Genomic DNA, 23,485 nt, shown 5'->3' with positions numbered 1-23,485 from the left:
ATAATAAAACAATCTGTCATAAAAGATGGATTCAAAGCGGCATATTGTATGTTAAGGATCTTTTTAATGCTGATGGCCAATTCAAAACGCCTCAAGAATTGTCATGTACTCTAAAACAAAAAGCTAACTGGATGTGTGAATATAGAATAGCTAGAAATGCAATATATAAAAAATCACTATCATTTGATATGAAATGTTGTCAATATATACAAAAAGTATCCAATTGTGATTTTCTTTTTATTAATGGTTTACATGGTTTTGAAGACAAGAAATGTAAATTTTTTTACGAAAATTTATTGTTCAAAAAATTCAAACCTCCAGGCATTGTTTAAAAGACTGTTTTCAGTGGGAAAAGAATATTGGAATGACATATACAAAAACAAAGTAAAAGATATATATGACAAACGAATATATGAATTTAACTACAAAATGCTGAACAATACAGTGTGCTGTAACAGCTTTCTTTTTAAATGCAAATATAGGTCTTCTGCTTCTTGTAATATGTGTAGCGAAAATGAAGATGTAAAACATTTGATTTTTGAGTGTGAACATGTTAAGATGATATCGATGTACTTGTAAATATGTCAAAAATACAAATGTTTAAAATTAATATTGTGAAATTTGCAGATATGCTGTAATTGTTATAATACATATAATCATACTCTATGACTAACTATCTTTGCCCGAGATAGTTGGGTTATGTTAATGGGCTGATTTGCAATGTGAAATAAAAAAAAAAAAGAAAAAAAAGTTGTAAATAGTTTATTGAATAATCATTTCCGCCCCTCCTGAAAAAGAAAAAACTCGACAGAGAGGTATTTAAATGCCCGAATACCTGTAACCACACTTCAAAGTTTATAAATACCCGAGAGATCCCTCTTAAGATTTCATTATTCATTTGAAGTTGTCAAAGTTGTGAAAGATTTTTACAAATCATTTCCTCTACATGAAAGTTGAAATTAAGCTGAAGTATTGCGATTGGAGAAGATTAACGCTTCCTTGTTTGGACAAATCCATGTTTGTTTGAGAGACGTGTAATTCGCAAAAAGTCACCTGAACAGGAGATGTATGTTTGATTTACTGGTTTTCAAATGGATTTATCATAAAACAAAATACCAACAAACATCAGTAGTTAGATACATTGTAAATGTAAAACAAATAGCCATGTCTTCATAAATAGACGTTTGATATTAATATCGTCATGGATAAATCGGGCAATCCAAGAATTTTGTAATGTTGCAGAAGGTTGCGACATATCTATAAACAAGTTGAAATTAAATCGTGTAGATTTCAGTCCTGCCAATTTCGATATCGCTGCGAATTAAAATAGATTTGGTTTAGAAATAGTACAGGAAATACTAAGTGAATGTAGATATATATGTTATATATAACACCCCTACTTAATTGTATTTGCATTATTTACATTGCCATGCAATACAATAATCGGTCTTTCAAAATTCAAAAACAATGATGACCAATATCTATATCATTATTCGGGCATAAAAGATAAAAAATAAACTGATTTTTTTTTACCGTTAATCAAAATGATGTCAGTTGAGAATTACTTTTCTCATAAATACACATTTCCTCATTCAACAAAATTTAGGATTCAGTCACACAGTGCTTGTTTTTGTAACACATACTGTAGTAAATTAAAATGAGTGGTCAGTCGTTCAAATCTAAGAATAATTACTCATGACCTATAGATGTATATATAGTTTTCTTTTAAAGAGTTGTCGGTTTAAGAATAAACCATACAAATCAATCCAATTGAAAGATAAACACTCTTTAAAAATCGATGTAAGTATATAAGGTATTGATTTTTAGACATGTATTAACAATATTCAAACCAAATGTTTTGGTACATCTCCCAAAATGTTTGTGATAATGAGTTGTTAATACGATTATAAAGTCATCATGAAGTAAATAAACATTACAAAATATGATATAGGTCCATCATTCGTCACTTTTTCAAACTTTTTTTCCTCACCAATGAATACATACCTATTGATTTATTCAAATAATAAATTGGTATAAAAGAGCATGGTACACGGAACCTGCCAAATATTTGTCGCATCGTAGATTTATATAACGTTGTATAAACAATTGGTACAACTTTGGATTTTTTTTTGTTTAAAATCTTCCTGGTTTATTGCCTATATAAAAACCGACTACACAAAATTATTAGAGAGCAAAAAAGACAGTTCTACTTACATATAATCTATATGTTTTCAGTTTAATTTTCATATGAGTATGTCAGGACGAAAATTATTATTGTTTATTTCATTATCAATTGTAGAACTTCCGGTAGAAGCTAGTCATTTTAGAGGCGGCACTATTAGCTGGAAACCTACTGGAAATGGAAATGAGGTTAAAAATTATTTTTATTTCAAAGTTTGATTAAAAGAATTTTTTAAATTCGTAAACTTTATTTCTAATTTCTGGAACATCGAGACATAAAAAGAATGTTTTTAAAGCACTTAACATCCGATTGTTATCTAAACTTTTGAACATGAAAAAAATAGCGATTTTAACAACTCATTTTATGTTACAAATATGTAATCAAATAAAAAATAGATTAAAATCACTTTTTTAAGATTCTTTTTATCGTATGTGTAGGTACGTTTTTCCTTTAAACTTGGATGGACATATGGAGGTGGTCCGGGTTGTACCCCAAATAAAGTAGGACAGCTTGTTACTGGACAGAGTTCACAGTACTGGAAATGCACCAGTGGTTGTAGCGGAACTGTAAATCTCGCGAACATAAACTATATATGTACAGGTGCAAGTGTAAGCGATAACTGGGAACAAGGAGAAAATACCTTTACGTACACATTTCCTGGAATTGGGCCCTACACTGTTGAGTGAGTAGATATTTCAGAATATAGAAAAAAGGAACTTTTTACCAATTGACTTATATGTGATCTTTACATCTAATACACATTATTTTAATATGTTTAGATTCACCGGTGGTGCTTGGGTTTCGTTGGATTTTGGAAGCGCCGGAAGTTGGTCCGTGGGAACTGTAGTTTACTTAGCAAATCGTAGTGATACTCATACCAAGAACAAAAGTCCAGTCACGACCGGGAAACCAATGTATACGTATGTATACAAACTTAATATTCAGTCATTATAGGCTCTTATTTAATATTGTTTATAAACAGGACACATGCCACCAATGCACATCGTTCTATTGAACAAAAAAATCATATTTCTTTGTAAATGTATATCTTACAAACGTTTTTAGTAAGTTGTGTGAACAATCTGTCAATAAGACACACGCAATAATTTTTCGATTCAAAAGTATTCATGGCTACGTGAACAGAATGTGATGGTTGAATTATTGTTATGATATTATCTTTGATGTACACACCAATCAAAAACATGCATATATTCTTTTAGTTAGCTGTAAACGATCAATCCTTCTCACATATTATTTTATATTTGAAACATAAACCTATCGTCATGAAAAAATCTGACGTCATGAAAAAATATGATATTTTTGTGCATTGTCTTCTGAATTGAGAAATAAAACAAAGTTTTTATTAGACTGTCTCTGAATTTAAGACAAAACGATCAGGACCCTATATCATTAAAAAAATTAAGTGCATTATATTTTGTTTTCCATTTTCAATCAGAATTCAATATGGATGCCAGGCCACGATACGTATTCCGGTTGTTGATGACGATGGGGACACCGTTAGGTGTCGCTGGTCGACAGGGTCAGAGTGCGTCTCTATCTGTAATGCACTACCGTCAGCGACGATTGATAGTGTAAGTATTTTTGATAAAGAGAACTTAGCTATCCATGCAGTTTGGAAATCTCCTCGAACAAGCACACACTAGTAATGTTAGTATTGTAAAAAAAGAAATGATAATCTTCTATGTTCAAGACTGGAAAGATATGCCTTATAGGGGAATTCCGTATCGTATTTGAACTCAGGATCTAATGGTTTCATGAACATGTTGTAGTGTGACGACTATATATAACTGTGTCAATAAAATAACTTCCAAAAGCAATTCAATTTTTATATTGTGACGTGCTGTCATAAAGTATCTTAAAATGATCAACAGGTTAAAATACCTTTTTTACACTCAGAGTATTGAATTAGTTGTTAAAAAATTACTATTTTAAACATTGATAATCGTAAAAATATCAATTTCCAATCTGGACTAAAGGACTATGTGCGGTATGGTCAAATATCTGCCCCCGATTTTAACCAATTTTTAAATAGTATCGTATAAAAATAAAATCTTCACAAATTATTGTATAGAGGATGCCTATAACTATAATAATGATTTTGGTCATCGTTGCTCTTTCGCTGAGTATCTATGACGTCACCTAAATGGCCCATTTCCCGCAAATTTGCAAACAAATGAAATATTCTCATTTTTGCTCTATATTTTGCATTCGGAAGTATAGAGCGCAGGTCTGCTCAAGTGCGATTTTAACACATGTTTTTCTTCAGATAGTTATACACATTATACTAAAATATGGTACTTGAGCAAGCCTGCGCTCGATGTTTCCCAGTCGAAAAAGTAACGGAAAACACCCATATTTTGCTGCAAAACATCAATTTATCAAAATAATGCAATATTCATGACGTCATTTCTACATTATGACGTCACTGTGGTGATAACCTTTTACACCTTTATTTCCAATATGATTTTAACTATCTTTCACCTTATTTTAAAGCTCTTTCTAAAACTTTGATTTTGGGGGGCAAAAATTGCATAAAACCGCACTTAGTCCTTTTGTAAAAAAAAAAAAATTAAAAAAGTAGAGATGCTCAAAATCATTTGATAGGTAAAAATATTTTTACTACATTGCAATGCTTTGCCACAATTGGCATTAATAAAGTCTTTCATTATTGTTTTATTTTTTGTGTATATGCAAATACTGTTTGAAAAATCTCATCTTTCATCGTATAACATATGCATTATTCGCTTTGATTATATTGGTTCTTTTTATTTTCTATCAATACAGAATACCTGCACAATATCATTTCCAGCAAATCACACATCAAATGGGAAATATGCGGTCGCAGTTTCGGTAGAGGACTATCCGAAGTCCACCATAACTATTGGATCCGAGGTTTATACCACAAGTACTAAGATGTCGACAGTTAATTTGCAGGTATCGATCAATTACAATTCCGTTTGTATAATTGCACTTTTCGAAAGAATATACTTTCATGTTTATACGATACGTTTGATTTCGGTATTGATCTTTGTTGAAGAAAAGTTGTATTTGTAGTTTTTAGTACAGACACCATCTGTATCAGGAAATTGTAACGACAAGCCACGTTTTATAAGTCCAACTCCAGCGCAAGGTTCTACCATTCAAACAAACATTTTGCAGATCTTTCATCTCTCTTTCTACGTCACCAATACCAGAAGGTAACAAATTCATTCTTTTTAATTTCAATAATATCACTATGGATTTTAAAATTTTGGTATCGAATCTGTAGTTTCATGTGCCTGATAAATATATCATATATACATACCTGTGTTCCAAACAGTATTACAAAGGTAGATATCACCTCACCTGCTGGAATGACGTATACCTCACTCCAATCTGTACCTTCTCAACCTGGGAGTGTGTTTGTCACTACAACATGGACGCCACAGCAAAACCAAGTAGGAATCCACATTGTTTGCGCTTTGGCAGAGGACTCCATAGGGTATTTACTCTTATGTTTAACAGTGAACTGGATATGTAAAAAGTATTAAGTTAACTTTAAAATATTTCATATGAATACATTTTTTATTGTAACATAAAAACCTTCTACCTTCTAAAATAAATGTAAGGTACATCATGTGCTCAAGAAACATTTTTTACAGGAAAACAAGTGAATCACGATGCATCAACATTAATGTAAACGGTGTGTATTTATTTAATAATAAATGAAAGTTATAAAACCAGCATTACTTTTTTTAATAAGATATATAAAAAAAATTAACACACAAAAATAACCTTTCTTTATATGTTTTCCTTATATAATGACTTGTACTTCATATTTGTGTTGATTTCAAACTTCACGAAACTTTCTAATCAATAAACAGAATAACATTTTACAATGAATTATTTTTTATTCAATGTAATTTATTACTGATAATGATACATGAATCGTTTTTAGACGTAAGTCCTTGTTTGAGTGGGCCTTGTCAGAACAATGGAACGTGTGTTCGAAATGGTATGACGTGTACATGTGTCCCCGGATTCACGGGCCGATTTTGTGAAATAGGTATGTCTTTCCATCCATAAAGAATTTAGAATCAAAAGAAATAAAACGGTCGAATTTGTTGATTTTCGCTTTGTTAAAATTGTATTATTTTGCCGAAAAGAAAATAATAGTCGTTATCTTATTTTGATAAAACAGATATTAATGAATGTTCAAGTAGGCCTTGTCAAAATGGCGGAACGTGCCTTGACCTGATCAACAGATTTGAATGTCAATGTGTGCCTGGATATACTGGAACACAATGTGAAATTGGTACTATTTTTAGCAAAGACTATCTCTGAAAGCATTGGCATTATTTACGTTGATCGATCTTTCTCCTTAACAGTGCTTCAGTATTTAACATTCACCCGTTTAATAAGATTTTGAAGAAGAAAACAACATTGGTCAATGTAATTAATGAAGCATGGAAAAATAACGGTTAAAATGATTACGGAATTAATAGACATTGTTCTAATATATTTATTTAGATTCAGATGATAGTATGAACTAATTATGTACATGTACATTTATGCTTATATAAATGAACATTTTCATATTTTACGGATAATATTTACATGGTAGTTAGTTCTAAGTATGTCTTACATTGACTCAATAAGTCAATGCTAGGTTAAAATTCCATACTTATGTATAATACAAAAAGTTTAAGAAATGCATCAATTTCAGACATAAATGAATGCGCCAGCAACCCATGTGAGAACCAAGCTACATGTAATGATCTTGTCAACTTCTTCAACTGCACCTGTCTTCCTGGGTTCACAGGTGACCGTTGTCAAATAGGTATGAAAAACAAAAAGTTAAGAAACTTAAATAGCTTTAAAAATTTGAAAATGATAAATCTGTGATTTAATATCATTGTGAGTTCCTGACATTGAAGAAATAAACACACGTTTTTGCTAGATAAAGTATCAATCAAACAATGATAAATTATTAAGAAAACAATTTAAAATCAAAACAAATTTATACGTTCAATTTTGAAGTCATACATAGTTTACGTTGTTTGTAGATATAAATGAGTGCGAACCCGGCCCATGCATATTTCTGTTTGATTGTGAAGATCGTATCAATGAGTACCATTGTAACCTGATAGAGTGGAAACTTGCTCTGATTATTTTAACTTTTGTAATGTTGAGTCTGTTTGTCATATGCGTTTTTACCTATATTTTCAAAAGAAAAACATACAAAGATATAGATCACAGTTGGTAAGTAAAACACGCCTTTTCTTATCTTATAACATTATCTTTTATCTATTCAATTCAAACACTATTAGCAGAAATAGCCTTACAAAAACTATTATATTCAAATGTATATTAATTTTTAAACCAGGTTGGCGAATTTTGTTGATATCCAGCAATCTGATATGCAGTCTAAAGCTCTGTGAGTGTTTTTTTTTTTTTTTTTTTTTTTTTACGTATTTTTTTAATATTGAACTATAAATGAGAAATTATTATTTTTAAATCGAAAAAAATAACTTTCTTCTATACTGTTTATTTTCAGCTTTAATCGAAAAATTCCATTCAGGAGGTTCTGAACACATCACAACACACTGACTAAAATGCACTTTTTGAAGTACATGGAATCAATACGCTAAAAAATAATTTAAAATGCCATATGGATAAACAGCTGAAATAAAGTATAATTTTTAAGATATTTACCTGTTGTTTTATGTACATGTAACTTATTAAAGAAAATCATGTTTTGCATAATTGTTATTGTGACAGTCGTTTGTTGATATTTTTTAATTGTTGATCAAATATATAGAGTAATATCATCAATTATAACTTGAGAACAAGTGATAAGTCGTAACCCGTGAAAGTCCTTGCATAACGAAGTATTTCATTTTATGGCTTATTATTTCTTAGTAAAGTCATAATATATCGTAAGCTTTCATTACAAGTACCACACAGTGTTTTCGTATTTTAGATTTTCATTTAGAAATTCATAATGAAAAAAGTGTTTCATTGATCTAACTAGAGGCATTAAAGAGAATTAGCCGCGTAAATCGATTGTTTGAATGATTTTGATCGGTTGTTGCACCTGTATTTTGAATAAAATATAAAACACAAAACCGGTTTTTATTAAATAAGCACTTTTATAGTCGTTCTCGTATATAATTAAATATGATCAGAATTTGTTTATTCATATTTTTTTAAACTATGATACCACTACGTGTTGCGCTTGATTTTAAAAGATAGTAAAATCCTCGTCAAACAGTCATACATTGCATCTTATTTAGTTTAACACCCATAACATGATTCTTTTTTCAAATTTATCTAATTTGAATAAACAATATTTATCGAAGAGGTTAAATACCTGTTAAATGTTCTTTTGGAGAGACTATAGGCATTCTAGATCTATTCCATTTGTCAAAAATGGACAAAACTAAAAATCCCTTTTACGCTCTATCAAACAAAGCTTTTGCTATAAAGCACCATTCATACAATGTATATCTTGAATTTCATAGACATGTAGGCATGGGTTGTTACCGAGACCCAGCTGACTTTAATGCAATAACTAAGATCATATTTAAACATCTAAGAGGCTTTAAAATAATATTTACAATAAAGAAACTTTAGTCCAAATGATATTTTTTATATTTATACACTTCAGTTATATTCATTTTTTTAAGTTTAACGTAACCAACCTTGATCGTGGAAAGCAAGCACAGTTCATAGGTATCATTCGCCAACACAGTCTCTAATAAAAGCTTTAATAACTGCTGCTGGGTCAATAATTTTATTACAAATGTTTCTTAGTGCTGATGCCTTGCTGTTACTAAAGGTTGAAAGAATTTTATGGATAACATTTGGATTTTGATCATATAATGTGAATTTATTTCATGCTTTCATTATGCAACAGTCAGAATCATATCAATTCTCCAGTGCGCTAATCTAAGTTGTGGAATCTTTATCTTACACGAACAAAAGTCTACATCACATATATAAATCCACATCGATTTTATGAAATTTGTATATTCTTTTGGCTTAAAGGGGAAGGAAAGTCAAAAACATAATTTATTTATTTTAATAAAGTGGTGTATATTATCACATGTGGTCATGCTGTTTTGAAAAAAATACGTAATTAAGCTTTAATGAACGTTTGAAGTTGGAGAAATCGTATTTACTGGAGGCTGACATGATGTAGAACTCTTTTGTATTAAAAACAAAGAAAATTAATTATTTTGACGTCACACCCTCTATTCCGATTTGGTTTACATATACAAATGAATTACACAGTGTTCTGATTATGCCTTTCTGTTACTCAAATAGTCGACTAAACAAAATTGATAATGTTTGAGTTCACATGTTAATCTAAAGAATAAATAATTATATATGTATCATTGTATGCATAAATATATACATTTTCCCTCATTGAGCCTCCAGGCTTTACTCTGGTTTAAATGGAATATCGTGTGACACTAGTCCACGTGTACCTTGTTTAAAGAAATCAAAATAAAAGCTATTTATATCACTATTGAATACTATTCACCCAGGGTATTTAAGGCCTTACCTGGCCACACTTCGAGTCTTTCGTGTAAAAGGCCACGTGTACGTGGGTCATTCACGCAGTGTATGACAGAATTCTTTACTGCGCTGCAGTACCATTTCTTATACTGAGAGTTGGAGAAAATTCGGGTGTTCGTGAAAACTCCCTTTCATACCTGGTAAAATGCCAAATTTATCTGACTCCAGCTCTGAAAATGAAAATGTCGATAAGGACATTGTTCAGTTATTTGCGTCGGATTCGGAGGTTGATACGAACATACAAAATGAAAATGCCGACCGACCAAACACAAGAAGCGTGGCTTCTACTTCAACAACCGGGAAGGGTAAAGGAATAAGTTCCAACAAAAGGGGAAAAGCCCCAGCAAAAAAGGTAAACAATAAAAGAAAAAACGAAGAAAAAACAACAAAAAATAAAAAACAACAAGACTTTAATCCTTCCCATTTATTTTCGTTATTGAATGAATTTCTTAAGAGAACAGAACACGTCGATAATAACAACAATCCATGCACTTCCGGGACTACCGGCGAGAACCCAGAAGGGGTGATAGAATGTTTTCCGGATTCGGATTTCGATCATGTTCAAAATAACGAAACAGATATGTTCTCTATTGATAATGACCCAGAGGTGGTCTTTGATGATGATTATTTCTGAAATTTCAATGCCAAAGATATTTGAGGATGAAACAAAATTTTCAGAGTCGATTTCGGAAAATATGGCTAAGTTTATTAAAATGGGTTGTACCCAAAAGGCTGATGTTTCAAAATATTTAGATGAAGTCAAAATTCCAGAAAACTGTAAAAAATCTTGTGCCGCCATTAATAAATTCTGAAATTTGGAATAATCTTTTTCCTAATGTCCAACAAAGAGACAAAACATTGCAAGATGCGCAAAGAATTCTCGGTTTATCTATAGTTCCCATGATTTCACTTGCTGAAATGTTCAAGACAAATAAATTTGAAATGAAAAAAGCCAAAAAATGTGTTTCGGATGCAATTACTCTGGCATGCAATGCGATGTACGAGTTGAATGTAAGACGCCGCTTTATTCTCAGGCCATTTGTACATAAGAGATTTCAACAATTGTGTGCTGCAACAACTCCAATTGAGGAGAAAACTCTTTTCCCCTCTGACATTACAAAACGTATGAAAGAAATTTCTGATGCGTCAAAAATAAACAAGCAATTAACACCTGGTTTTCCTCGCAATATTCAATCAAAAAACTTCAGAGGGAAAATGAACTTCCGAAGAGGGACAAGTCAGTACAATCCATACTCTCGAGGAGGCGGCAGGTCAAGCCGGTCAAGAGGCTCGGGTTACAACCGAGGACAAGGCAGAGCAGGGTACAACAGATACCAGCAGAATTATTAGATGTGAGTAACTTAAATTTTGTTGCTGGGGGTTTAGCAAACAATATAAGAGAATGGGAGAAGATAACTTCAGATTCATGGATCCTTAATACAATTTTAGGTTACAAAATTGAGTTTGATGAAATTCCTTTTCAAAACAAAATTCCTGTTCCTATTAAATTTAATGAAAAACAAACGGATATAATAGATCAAGAGGTTATAGACCTCCTGAATAAAAATGCAATCAGTGTAAGCAAGTTTGAAGCAAATCAATTTATTTCTAATATTTTTATAGTGGAAAAGCAAAATGGCAAATTTAGACCGGTGATAAATTTGATGAAATTGAATGAATTTATTACTTATCACCATTTTAAGATGGAAACTTTAGATGTGGTTTTATCTTCTATAAAAAGAAACTCATTTTTTGTCAGTATTGATTTGAAGGATGCTTATTTGTCAGTACCCATTTATAAAAATGACAGAAAGTATTTGAAATTTTTTTGGAAAGGAGTCCTTTATCAATGCAATGCACTAATGTTTGGTTTGGCATCAGCTCCGAGAGTTTTTACTAAATTAATGAAACCCATTTTTGCTTTTATACGACAGCAAGGAATATCTTCATTTTATTATATTGATGACTCATTAATTCAGGCTGATCATTTTTCTAAATGTGAACGGGATGCAAAATTTTTAGTTAATTTGTTAGAAAGCTTGGGATTTGTTGTTAACAGAGAAAAATCGGTTTTAATACCATCTCAAGAAATACATTATTTGGGTCATATTATAGACTCTGTCAAATTCAAGGTATATCTACCAGATGAAAAAGTTTATAAAATTATTTCTTATTGTAACTTAATTTCAACCAAAAAAGTATGTTTTATTAGGGAGGTTGCAAGATTAATATGATTATTTACTTCCTCCCTTCATGCCATAAATCTTGGAGCTCTATTTTTTAGATACTTAGACAGAGATATAGTTCAAGCTTTGGCTAAAGAGAATAACGATTATGATGCACAAATGTTGTTGAGTGATATGTCTATTAACGAAATAGTTTGGTGGAAAGAAAATATAACACTTAGGAATGGGAAATGGATACGGGACCCAAAAGTAGATATTTATTTGGAAACAGATGCTTCAAAAGCTGGATGGGGTGCAAATTTAAATGGTAAAATCACTGGTGGCAGATGGTCAAAAACAGAGTCAGTTTTGCATATAAATATTTTAGAAATTATGGCTATCAAATTTGCATTACAGAGTTTATGTCAGAATATGAAAAATATACATATTTGTATTAGATCAGACAATAGCGCTGCTGTCTCATACATTAATAATCAAGGTGGATCAGTATTATCATTATTTGAAGAGGCTAAAAATATTTGGCTTTGGTGTGATAATAAGAATATACTAATTTCTGCTGTTCATATTGCGGGAAAAAATAATGTTACTGCTGATTATATGTCTAGATCCTTCAGTGATTCAACAGAATTGAAATTGAATGAAAAGGTCTTTGATGAATTATGTAGAATATTTTTTTATCCAGACATGGATCTCTTTGCATCTAGACTAAATAGACAATTAGAAAATTATATTTCCTGGTTTCCTGATCCTTTTGCTTTTACTTCAGATGCATTTTCTATCAGTTGGTCAGATTTTAAACCTTATATTTTTCCTCCTTTCAGTTTGATTGGGAGAGTTTTACTGTGTAACAGAAGTTGGAGGACGATCAGGTGAGCAAGGCAATTATAGTTGTACCAAAATGGGCAAAACAACCCTGGTATCCAGTTTTATTAAACATGTTAATAGGAATTCCAGTGCGTCTGCCAGTAATTCCAAATCTACTTCGGTTAGCTCACAACAATCAGTTACATCCTCTAAACAGAAGGAAAATGTTTCTATTCGCCTGTATGGTATCAGGAGAAATCTCAAAAGCAGAGGTCTTTCAGAGAAATCTATTGAGCCTATTTCAAATTCATGGAGACAAAGTACCAATAAAAAGTACAACTTTATTTGGGCAAAGTGGAATTTTTGGTGTAATCAAAGGGATATCAATCCCATGCAACCAGCTTGTAATCAGTTAATTAATTATTTATCAGAATTGGCCGAAAATAATTATTCATACAACACTATTAATGCATACAAAGCTGCAATAACTCAGACACTTTCAGTCACAGGAAATTTTTATTTTAATCAAAATCCTTTGCTGATACGATTTATGAAAGGAGTATTTTTGAAAAATAGACCTAAACCAAAGTATACCTCAACATGGGATGTTGGTAAGGTTTTGACATATTTAAAATCTCTTTACCCATTGGAGAATTTAGATTTGAAAAGTTTGACTATGAAATTGGCATCACTGATAGCTTTGACTACAGCACAAAGGGTTCAGACATTAATATCATTGAATATCAAAAATATGTCTGACCATGGTGAATACGTGGTTTTCACCATTTCTGATTTACAGAAAACTTCTAGACCAGGTCATGATATGAAAAAAGTAAAAATAAATTCTTTCTCTGACAAAAATTGTTGTGTGTTACACACATTGCGATTTTATTTAGAAAAAACAAAGGATTTAAGAAAAACGAGCAAATTATTAGTTTCATTTAAAACTTATGATGAAATTTCAACTTGTACAGTTGCTCGATGGCTGAAAGAAATATTGAAAAAAGCTGGTATTGATGAGAAAGTTTTTCGGCTCATTCTTACAGAAGTGCTTCTACCTCAGCAGCTTTTGCTAGAGGTGTGCAACTTAAAGACATTTTAGAAACTGCAAATTGGGCAAATGCAAAAACATTTTATACATTTTATAGAAGAGAATTGAGCAACACTTATTCTGATACTATTTTAAGCTCATCTAAGAATTGATTTTCTTATAGAAGTGATTTGACTTTCATCGATGGACGGATTTACGAGTACCCGGATACAGTCTCAGGATTATTCTTAAAAATGATTGCACAGGAGGAACATGGTCACAGTGACATATTTTTGCGTGTTAGTGTTAGTGAACGATGAACTGTATAGACTGTGGTGTGTTCTTTATGACATGGATATATCGGACTTTGGAGTAATTATTGCGTATAATTCAACTTGATTAATAAATGTATTTTTCTTTTCAAAATGTTGTTATTTTATTTTCTCTTATTATGTTGATGTTTTAAATTTGCTGTCTTTATTGCTTTAAAGATTCCATTTAAACCAGAGTAAAGCCTGGAGGCTCAATGAGGGAAAATGGAACCCTTATCCAAGCATCCTTAAGGATGTGATGGATGAGGGTCATTTTCCGAATTAGCCGTAAGGCTACGAGGGTTTAAATACCCTCCCATATATTTCTTTTGATGCATTGGTGCAGAAACAATTATACTAAAAATCCCACCACTAGACAACAAATTTAAGAACATGAACCTGATAATATAATTATTAAGTTTGCTTTAAAACGACTCGAAGTGTGGCCAGGTAAGGCCTTATATATCCTGGGTGAATAGTATTCAATAGTGATATAAATAGCTTTTATTTTGATTTCTTTAAACAAGGTACACGTGGACTAGTGTCACACGATATTACGGCTAATTCGGAAAATGACCCTCATCCATCACATCCTTAAGGATGCTTGGATAAGGGTTCCATTTTCATAAGTAAATGACAGCTGTTAATCTGCTATCATTCAAAGTTAAAAACGACCTCGATTAATTTTTTTTATTCCAAGTCAAGTTCTTCGCTAACTGAATAAATGTTATAATTGTAATCGGGATGTTTAAAATTCATTCTTTAAAGTCGGAATTACCATGTCGTAATGACGACGGCAGACATTTTCTATGATATTTGGCATCTGTTGACAATTTCCACATTTACGCGTAGATTTCTCCGACACTAACCTCCGCTTTTAGATTTCAACGATCATGCTCCATTCGACGTTAGTTTGTAGTTTGCAAAGGTAAAAGAACGGTCTCAAATCAATACTGTTTCAAATTTTCCAGAACTTGTCATTTGGAGCCAATATCATGATTTACTAATACTGATGTTATGTTGATAAGACACACCGGAATAGATGGTGTGACGTCATAGATTAAAGCCCAATGGCAGCCCTTATGGCGGCGGGAAATTGAAATTAAGCGATCGATTTTCTTGATTTATTCATTGTTCCGGGGTTTTTAATGAAAATAAATACGATTTACAATTATAGTAGATGACAATTAGTTGATTTATTGTACAACATATTTTTAGTTTCCTTCCCCTTTAAATCCAAATAACTTCTACATCAAAGGCTTCAGTTAATGATCCAAGTGGTAACGCATTAAATGGGATTTGAGTTCACTTTGATTTTAACATGCCTTACAAATTTTATGCCCCAGTTTTGTCAGTTTGATAACATATATATAAAACAATGGGTTATTTTGGCAATAATTGTAAGTGTTTTAACTCTATAAACTTTGATTAATTAGATTAGTATATGTTAAACTAGTATTGCTGTCTTCAGCAAATCGATAAGCGTCTTGTATTCTAAACACGAAATCAGAATTCGATACCGTATAAAAAGAATGAATCAAGTGTTTCCTTAATAATTTTCTTTTACGAACGTCCGTTTCTCTTAAGAAATTCGTTTTTGAAATCTTTATATCTTATTAAAAGAGCGTCAATAATTATATAAAAGCCGTCGCTTTCCGAAACATTAAACAGTCCACCTCTCATCGAAATACATGAATGATGTTGCAGAACAATTTGGAATTTTGTAGTATATTCCTTCTTTTGTTCACTTTTGTAAACACAGCTCACTTTAGAGGAGGGACAATAAGTTGGAAAGCTACTGGCAATGGGAACGAGGTAAAACCTTCCATGACTACCTTTTGCATACTTGGGAAAATGTAGAAATAAACATAGGAAATACCTTAAATAAAACAGTCGACAGAACAGATGGCCATGCTTTAATGCAATAAATCAATGCATCTTCTTTGAAATATATTTATTACTTTATTTTCATTGACAGGTACAATTTTCGTTTAAACTCGGTTGGGCTTATGGGCGAGGACCAGGATGCACAGCAGCAACAATTGGACAACTTGTGACTAATATGAACAGCTCCTACTGGCAATGTACAAGTGGATGTGGTTCAACTCTAAACATCGCTAACGTTAACTATATATGCACTGGTGCCAGTCAGTCTGAAAATTGGGAGCAAGGGGAGAACGTATTTACATACACTTTTGCAGGAATCGGCCCCTACAAGGTGGAGTAAGTGCGCATTGAAAACAGGTTTTGAAATTTACAGCGCATATTAGATGAAACCAATAGAATCTATGTTTTGAGAACAATATACTGAAATACAGTTTTTTTTTATAAACCAGCTAAAACAATATTGCTGTGTCACATTTCTTTTTATATATCTTCTAGATTTACGGGAGGTGATTGGGTGACTCTGAGCTATGGTTCCCCAGGAAGTTGGTCCATAGGCACTGTTGTTTACCTAGCAAAAAGAAACGACACAAATCTACCAAATACGAGCCCTGTTACAACCGGCAAGCCAACATACAGGTTCTGATATCAGTGGTCCATCTACTGTCTTTGATTCTTCTTCTTCTTTTTTGTATTTTATAATATCGATTTGTTTGCTCTGTCAACGTTCAATAAATTTGAACCATATAAAACCAAATCTGCTTAATTAGAAGATACATCGTCTCTCATTATCTTTTACTATTTCAGTCTTATTAAAATTGATTTTTGAATTGGATCTCTCTCTCTCTCTCTCTCTCTCTCTCTCTCTCTCTCTCTCTCTCTCTCTCTCTGAACGTAGAACAGAATTGAATCATTTTAACACAGAGTGCAATATGGTTGTCGAAATGAGATTCTTATCCCGGTTGTTGACGCTGATGGTGATGATGTAAGATGTCGTTGGTCCAACGGTACGGAGTGTGTGTCTATCTGTGATGCACTGCCTAATGCTGTTATTGACAGTGTAAGTTTAGTTAAAGAAATATCATCTTTTAGATATAAAAGATGTCATCAATTTACAAAATTGAACAAAAGAAAAATGCATTAAATTTAGAAAATCTAAATTGTTCAAATTTTGTGAAATATAGAATATACATGTACTCTTTTTCATACCTTGACTTAAAATCTAATTTTATAACAAAGTACATTGCCAAAATTAAAGTAGTCTCTATTTATCAATTGTGTTAAAAGATTACACAGAGAAAAAAAAACGATACGTAAATAACCTTTTAAATAATTTCACTTAATGATGCAATTTTGCAGAACACTTGCACAATAAGGTTTTCAGCAACGCACACATCTAACGGAACTTTTGCCGTTGCGGTGACAGTGGAAGATTTTTCAAAATCTAACATATCTATTGGGGGTCATGTATACTCTACCTCCAGTCCTCTTTCCACTGTCACGTTACAGGTAAATTAGGTCTACATTAAATCTTATAAGTAAATGTTATCAAGATCGAATACGATATATATGAGGTTTTTGGGTAATACATTACTCTAATACATACTAAATTCAGGTTTAATTAAAGCAAAGTTGAAATGCATCGATCGATTAATAAAACATCAAACTTGTCTCTTTAAAATGTCAAAGAGGTTTTGTTTTATTTTTTCTTCTATCTTTAAAATAAACAGACTGTTGACATTCCTTCCTTTATTATGTACTTGACAGTTTCTTGTGAAGACACCTCCACTAACAGTAAATTGTAATGACAAACCTGTTTTTGTCAGCCCAACATTAGCGCAAGGATTCACCGTCCATGTGGATATCCTTAAAGCATTGAACGTATCATTTTACGTTTCTGGCAGCAGACGGTAAATAAATACAAATAAGTTTTACCTCAAAAGTGATGTGATTGATATATAAAATTATAGTATTTTCACGTTTTTTATCTTGGATAACTTAATGTTTCAAATATATTTTTTTACATCGAATGTTAGGTAAATCATTATCTATTATTCTTGTTAACAGTTTATTTGATAGCTGGACATTTCTGATTTTTTTTTATCTAAAATGTACTGAATTTATTTGTGTAATATTATATTATTTTTGTAATATCATTGCTTACTTGACCATGCCTAGCATCACGGGAATTGGTTTGACAACACCAGCAGGTATGACTTATACACCTCTTCAAGTTGATCATTCACGTAATAAAACGGTGTTCGTCAGATCAATGTGGAGGCCACAACAGAACCAAGTGGGGTCTCATATTTTGTGTGCTCTTGCTGAAGACGTTTTGGGGTATAAACTTTTATCAATTTTCTTTTTTGCTTGTTAAGTTGTTATTTACAATTAATGCCTAAAAAAATCAAATTAAAAAAGTATGTAGCAAATAAGAAAAAAAATAATATTATTATTTTCGTGTACGGCGTACCGCAACACGTATTTTTTTCCCCATGTTTTCAATTGTTTATTATCAATTTAAATAATATATTATCAATATGTTATATAGAAAAACCAGTGAATCAAGATGCATAAAGATACTTGTAAAAGGTACGTAAACACCATATATAAACAAAAGTATAATATATGCATGTCAAATAATTTCAAAGCCGGTACAGGGTCGAACAGCTGAATAAGCGACCGTATCCCCCATCGCCTGTAAAATAATAATACGTGCACTTCTGAAACATTTATATGCCTGTGTGGATATCAATTGCAAGAAATATTCATATTTTTTAGATATTAGTCCATGCGACAGCTCTCCATGTGAGCATGGAGGATCGTGTATAAGACAAGGAATAACACAGAATTATGTGTGTAATTGTGTATCGGGTTACACTGGAAGCCTTTGTCAAACTGGTGGGTAAAGAATTCTTTATAAGTTTTAAAATTTAAAAAGACACTGAACACTTTTACAAACATTTTTATATTTCCTTGATATACATATGTATTAGTAATTTATATTAAGGTTAATGATGAAAATTAATTATATGAAAATTTTACACATAATTTTGATTGCATTAGATATAATTTTAAACTTTACTTTACATGTAGCATACTAAAAATACAGTGAAACATGTATTCTAATTTATATAAGATGTGTAATTCCTTATCATAATCACAAACTTTCATGAATTGTACAAGTTTATGGGTATGTAATACCTTTCTTTAAAAATATCAGTTTTACGGAAGGTTAATGTCATCATCATCATCTGAATTCTAATACAATTGTTATTGTTAATTTGTCATTTTTCTTTTTTTTTTTTAACGCAGACATAGATGAGTGTTCTAGCCACCCTTGTCACCATGGCGGTACGTGCAGGGATGGTGTTAACATGTTTTCCTGCTTCTGTTCTCCTGGTTTTACTGGGCGGATGTGTCAAACAGGTAAAAACAAGTGTACGAAGGCTTTTGGAATGCGAAAAAAATATGTAAATATAATTGAATACACTTTAATCAAATATGTATGCCGATCAAATATAAATGTATTTCAATTTCAAAATGGTTTTACTACATGCTTATCTCAAAATACGGTGGATATCACTCATGGGATAACTTTTAAATATTCTACTGTGTTCTTACGCCAGTGACGTCATAAATAAATAGTTCGTAGCTGTAGGTGGATGATTAACGAAGAATGCAATAGTAACGAAACCATTCAGTTGAAAAGTGAAACGTTTAAATTTTAAATGTGAAGCATTTAACGCCGTTTTATTTATGAATCGATAAAAGCATGCTGCTCGAAAAGGAATGTTTGTTTGTTAATCTTGAAAGAACTTTTTCCGTACATAACGTTGTTAACGTATTTTAGTAAATGTATTGTGCGGCTCACAATTATGATTTTAATAGAAAAGATTTAGGTTTAAGAAAAACGTAGTAAAACATATGATGAAAAAATCTATCATGATTTGCGATGGTATATGATTTTTATCCAACTCATTGTATGTTTTCTATCCCCTCGCCAAGGATCGGGGATAAAAACCCACAAAACTCGTTGGATAAAATTCACATACCATCGAAAATCATAAGAGACGCTATATATATATATATATATATATATATATATATATATATATATATATATATATATATATATATATAAGAAGCACTAGCAAACCAACAACACTCGTTATCTAAAGTGTCGGATCAAAAGATACAAGGTTATAAGATGAGATACAAAAAAGCACTAAAAATAACCAACGACACGAACAATAAATATATATATATAACACTTTGTGTAAAATGTGAAAATGAGAACCTATCTTATGTAATAAGCAACAACTTTGCAAAAAAAGTATGTGCATAAGGTTGACCTTCTTACATCACCCTGTGATGGGCAAATAAGATGATCATTTTTACTACAAAATAATCATGGTACAATCGTTGAAAATTAAAGATGTCAGTTAGCTTTATTTTACATACATTTTAAAAAGTCCATACAAGATGCTGACATATTGATACATTAACTTTTACCATGAAATTATTGTATGTTTTACATGTCATTTACAGACATTGACGAGTGTGCCAGTAGACCCTGTCAGAATCAAGGGACATGTAATGACCTTGTCAATCAGTACAATTGTACCTGTATGGCAGGATACAGCGGATATCAATGTCAGACGGGTAAATATATATTCATATATTGTGTTTATGATAAGTGTACAAATAAATGAATAATTGTATTATGTTTTATTGCATGTATGTTAATTATCTTACAATTTATATATTGTCATGTACAGTACCGATCAGACCCAACCGAACAGAAAGTAAACCCCAACTAAACCCTGGGTTTACTCTCTGGGTTTACTCTGGGTTTACTTGAGTGGACCCAGAGTAAACCCCAAGTAAACCCAGAGTGGACACAGAGAGTAAACCACGATCAGTAGTATACCCTGATAGCAGACGCTACATGTGTATTCGGAATATAAAAGGGGCAAGACTCACAGGCAGTAGGATGATAAGATAAAATACAGGTCTGCTTCACACTTTAGTGCGTATAATTGACTCCAAAAGCAATTCTCGAGTAAACCCATAGTAAACCCCAAGTAAACCCTGAGTTGACCCAAATTTTCAAAAAGTAAACCCAGAGTAAATCCAGAAAGTAAACCCGGGGTTTAGTTGGGGTTTACTCTGGTGTTAGGTTGGGTCTGATCGGTACTCTTTATTATGCTAAATCATCAATTTGTTTGCAAGGCCTGTTGTGTCATAGGACTTACAATATCCATTCAATGCTTAGTAAAATGATACCGCTAAATAGTCGCAATATATTTCCATACTTGTTTATCAAATACATATTTTATTGCCATCACCGAAATTGATTTTAAATACAATAACATTCTATCAGACTGTTCTCAATTCTATTTTTTAAATGATATAAACAATATTCATACCTAATCAAAGGGATTTTGTTGTATTATTATAAATTAAATATTTTCGTCTATTTTGTATGTGTATTCAGATTTGAAAGTGATCAATTGAACTGCCGGTCAATAGACTTCGATCTATTAGACCGCCGGTCAATAGACTGTAATCTATTGGACCGCTGGTCAATAGACTGCGATCCATTGGACCGGCAACGTATTTTAGAAAATTGAAATGTCTACAAGATTAAAATATAACTTTATTGTGTTTATTTTACTATTTTTCTTAAAATTTTTCTTCATGGTGTGAAAACCTTCTGTAATTTATAATTGTAAACACAAAATACTAAACGCAGAATTAGGTAATAAAACAATTATTTAATGCCTGAACAGTCAATAGACCCGAATTTTTTTCCCTTGGTGCAGGGAACAGCACAGTATGATCTATTGCCCTCGGCCGTTGGCCTCGGGCAACTCTATTGCGTGCATAAATAAAATTGATATTGCTCTTAACACTTTTAGCCTAAAACTCAATATTTTTAATTTAACTGAATACCTCTTTAACAGATACTGATGAGTGTGTCGACCATCCGTGCTCCTCACTGTTCGATTGCCAAGACCTCGTAAACCATTTCTCTTGTACACTGAATACAGGGAAACTGATGGCTATTTTGATGAGTTTAATGTTAATAGCAGGAGTTTTGACTTTCCTGTTTTTGCTGGCAAAGAGAAGACGATATAAAGACGTCGATCATACATGGTCAGTACAGGTTATATATCTCATATCTATCATAATATAATGAGAACAATGACATTGCTATAAAGACAAATAATTTAATGTTGATCATAGTTTTGATCATACAAGATTAAACAAAATTAGTGAATTTCTAAAATGGTTCCTATTCAAATTATATAAGAATCTAAATATATTTGATAATTTGTTACGTTTTACTTACTATAGGCTGGCAAATTTTCAGGACATTCGTAAACCGGACAGTCAACCAAAACTTGTGTAAAATTACGGTGTTGGAGATCTCTCTCTCTCTCTCTCTCTCTCTCTCTCTCTCTCTGTTTCTCACTGTTTTGCTCATTTTGCTTATTATTATATTTTGAAGTTATTTAGCCTTAACCATGTTTATAGTTTCAGAACAAAGATACCTCATAAGAAACTACAACATCGCTGGACAGTAGAGAGAATTAGAAAACTGTTTTTCACGTTTTGTAAGAACAACGGCGATTGAATTACTATATTGAGTGATCCTTGAAATCGACGATGCTTTCTGTAAAATACATGTATTTTGTGAGCAAGTCGAAAGCATTCTAGTATACAATAAAAAGATCAAAACTTACACCTACCACACGCCTTGACCAATCATAGTGTAAACTTTTTCTTACTAGAAAGCAAATACGATGTTCTGATTTGTTTTGTTTTGTTGTGGGTTTTTTTTACCAATAAACTCTTTTATTTTTTCTCATGCTGCACAAACTCACCGCAGCTATGTTTTTGCAAATAATGAAAAATAACTGTAGCAAATAGGCAATCAGACGCCAGGCTATTTTCACAATACCAAAATGACCTATCCATTTGCTGATCCCCCAAACTTAATACATGTCAAACTAATATTTTTTAATGTTGACCGTGAAAAAGTAATGAAAGATGAAACCTCTTTTTATCTTACTTTTATTTAAAATTTCCTACACAAAATTGTCTCACAGGAATTGTGGTTCATCCACTACTAATAATTGCAGAATTTATGTTCCAGTGCTGTATTGAACTGTCGGATGGGTTAAGATCAGCTATCTTATCGAACTTTATGCACTTAGATACGAAGGATATTGTCGGATATATCTCGTCAAATTGAAGTATGCCTCTTTTATTTACAATGTCAGATAACAAATCAGTAGCAATTGTATTCAAGAACATTATTGAAACATCGATTATGTTTGTTTACGAAATGGAGGGTTTTCAATAGGCGCTCCAATTTCGAGATAAACTAAATTAAGTTGATATCCTAAGGTTCAAAATACAAATAAAATGCTTGCAATGCCTTTTATTAAGGTCTTCCGTTTCCAACGGAAGACCTTATTGTTATTGCTTTGTT

The 23,485-nt window shown here is 31.8% G+C and overlaps 2 protein-coding genes across 5 annotated transcripts; both read left to right on the top strand.

The window, feature by feature from the left end:
• The first annotated feature begins 1,707 nt into the window (after window positions 1-1,707).
• LOC128159542 (integrin beta-like protein A) lies at window positions 1,708-8,224 on the top strand. Its single transcript, XM_052822652.1, has 14 exons — window positions 1,708-2,370; window positions 2,620-2,864; window positions 2,962-3,102; window positions 3,639-3,774; window positions 4,988-5,137; window positions 5,258-5,400; window positions 5,523-5,684; window positions 5,845-5,885; window positions 6,141-6,248; window positions 6,384-6,497; window positions 6,909-7,022; window positions 7,249-7,444; window positions 7,569-7,619; window positions 7,740-8,224. Exons 1-14 carry the CDS (start codon window positions 2,248-2,250, stop codon window positions 7,771-7,773), a joined length of 1,758 nt encoding a protein of 585 aa, XP_052678612.1. The 5' UTR covers window positions 1,708-2,247; the 3' UTR covers window positions 7,774-8,224.
• Window positions 7,758-22,914, top strand: LOC128159541 (protocadherin Fat 4-like). 4 transcript variants are annotated; one of them, XM_052822651.1, is made up of 15 exons: window positions 8,870-8,917; window positions 15,860-15,912; window positions 16,076-16,320; window positions 16,480-16,620; window positions 16,906-17,041; window positions 17,341-17,490; window positions 17,749-17,891; window positions 18,160-18,321; window positions 18,533-18,573; window positions 18,763-18,882; window positions 19,297-19,410; window positions 20,533-20,646; window positions 21,951-22,143; window positions 22,345-22,395; window positions 22,525-22,914. In XM_052822651.1, the coding sequence occupies exons 3-15, from the start codon at window positions 16,160-16,162 to the stop codon at window positions 22,622-22,624; spliced, it is 1,626 nt and encodes a 541-aa protein (XP_052678611.1). In that variant the 5' UTR covers window positions 8,870-8,917; window positions 15,860-15,912; window positions 16,076-16,159; the 3' UTR covers window positions 22,625-22,914. The 4 variants fall into 4 exon arrangements, with proteins under 4 accessions (XP_052678610.1, XP_052678611.1, XP_052678608.1 ...); XM_052822650.1 differs by lacking the exons at window positions 8,870-8,917; window positions 15,860-15,912 and adding an exon at window positions 7,758-7,811; XM_052822648.1 differs by lacking the exon at window positions 8,870-8,917 and having other exon boundaries at window positions 15,562-15,912.
• The last annotated feature ends 571 nt before the right edge of the window (window positions 22,915-23,485 follow it).

This window comes from Crassostrea angulata, chromosome 8 (assembly GCF_025612915.1).
Source record: "Crassostrea angulata isolate pt1a10 chromosome 8, ASM2561291v2, whole genome shotgun sequence".
NCBI lineage: Eukaryota > Metazoa > Mollusca > Bivalvia > Ostreida > Ostreidae > Magallana > Magallana angulata.
Note: the sequence above shows the minus strand (reverse complement) of the source record. Positions and strands in the feature narration are given on the sequence as shown.

What these genes read in the sequence shown, in the direction of transcription:
- LOC128159542 (XM_052822652.1), top strand. Translation starts at nt 2,248, where the DNA reads ATGAGTATGTCAGGACGAAAATTATTATTGTTTATTTCATTATCAATT. An exon ending in TTGGCAGAGGACTCCATAGG is followed by an intron (nt 5,685 to 5,844) that starts GTATTTACTCTT and finishes CATTTTTTACAG; the next exon opens with GAAAACAAGTGAATCACGAT. An exon ending in GGGCCGATTTTGTGAAATAG is followed by an intron (nt 6,249 to 6,383) that starts GTATGTCTTTCC and finishes TTGATAAAACAG; the next exon opens with ATATTAATGAATGTTCAAGT.
- LOC128159541 (XM_052822648.1), top strand. Translation starts at nt 15,793, where the DNA reads ATGATGTTGCAGAACAATTTGGAATTTTGTAGTATATTCCTTCTTTTG. An exon ending in TACGTTTCTGGCAGCAGACG is followed by an intron (nt 17,892 to 18,159) that starts GTAAATAAATAC and finishes GACCATGCCTAG; the next exon opens with CATCACGGGAATTGGTTTGA. An exon ending in GACAGTCAACCAAAACTTGT is followed by an intron (nt 22,396 to 22,524) that starts GTAAAATTACGG and finishes CCATGTTTATAG; the next exon opens with TTTCAGAACAAAGATACCTC.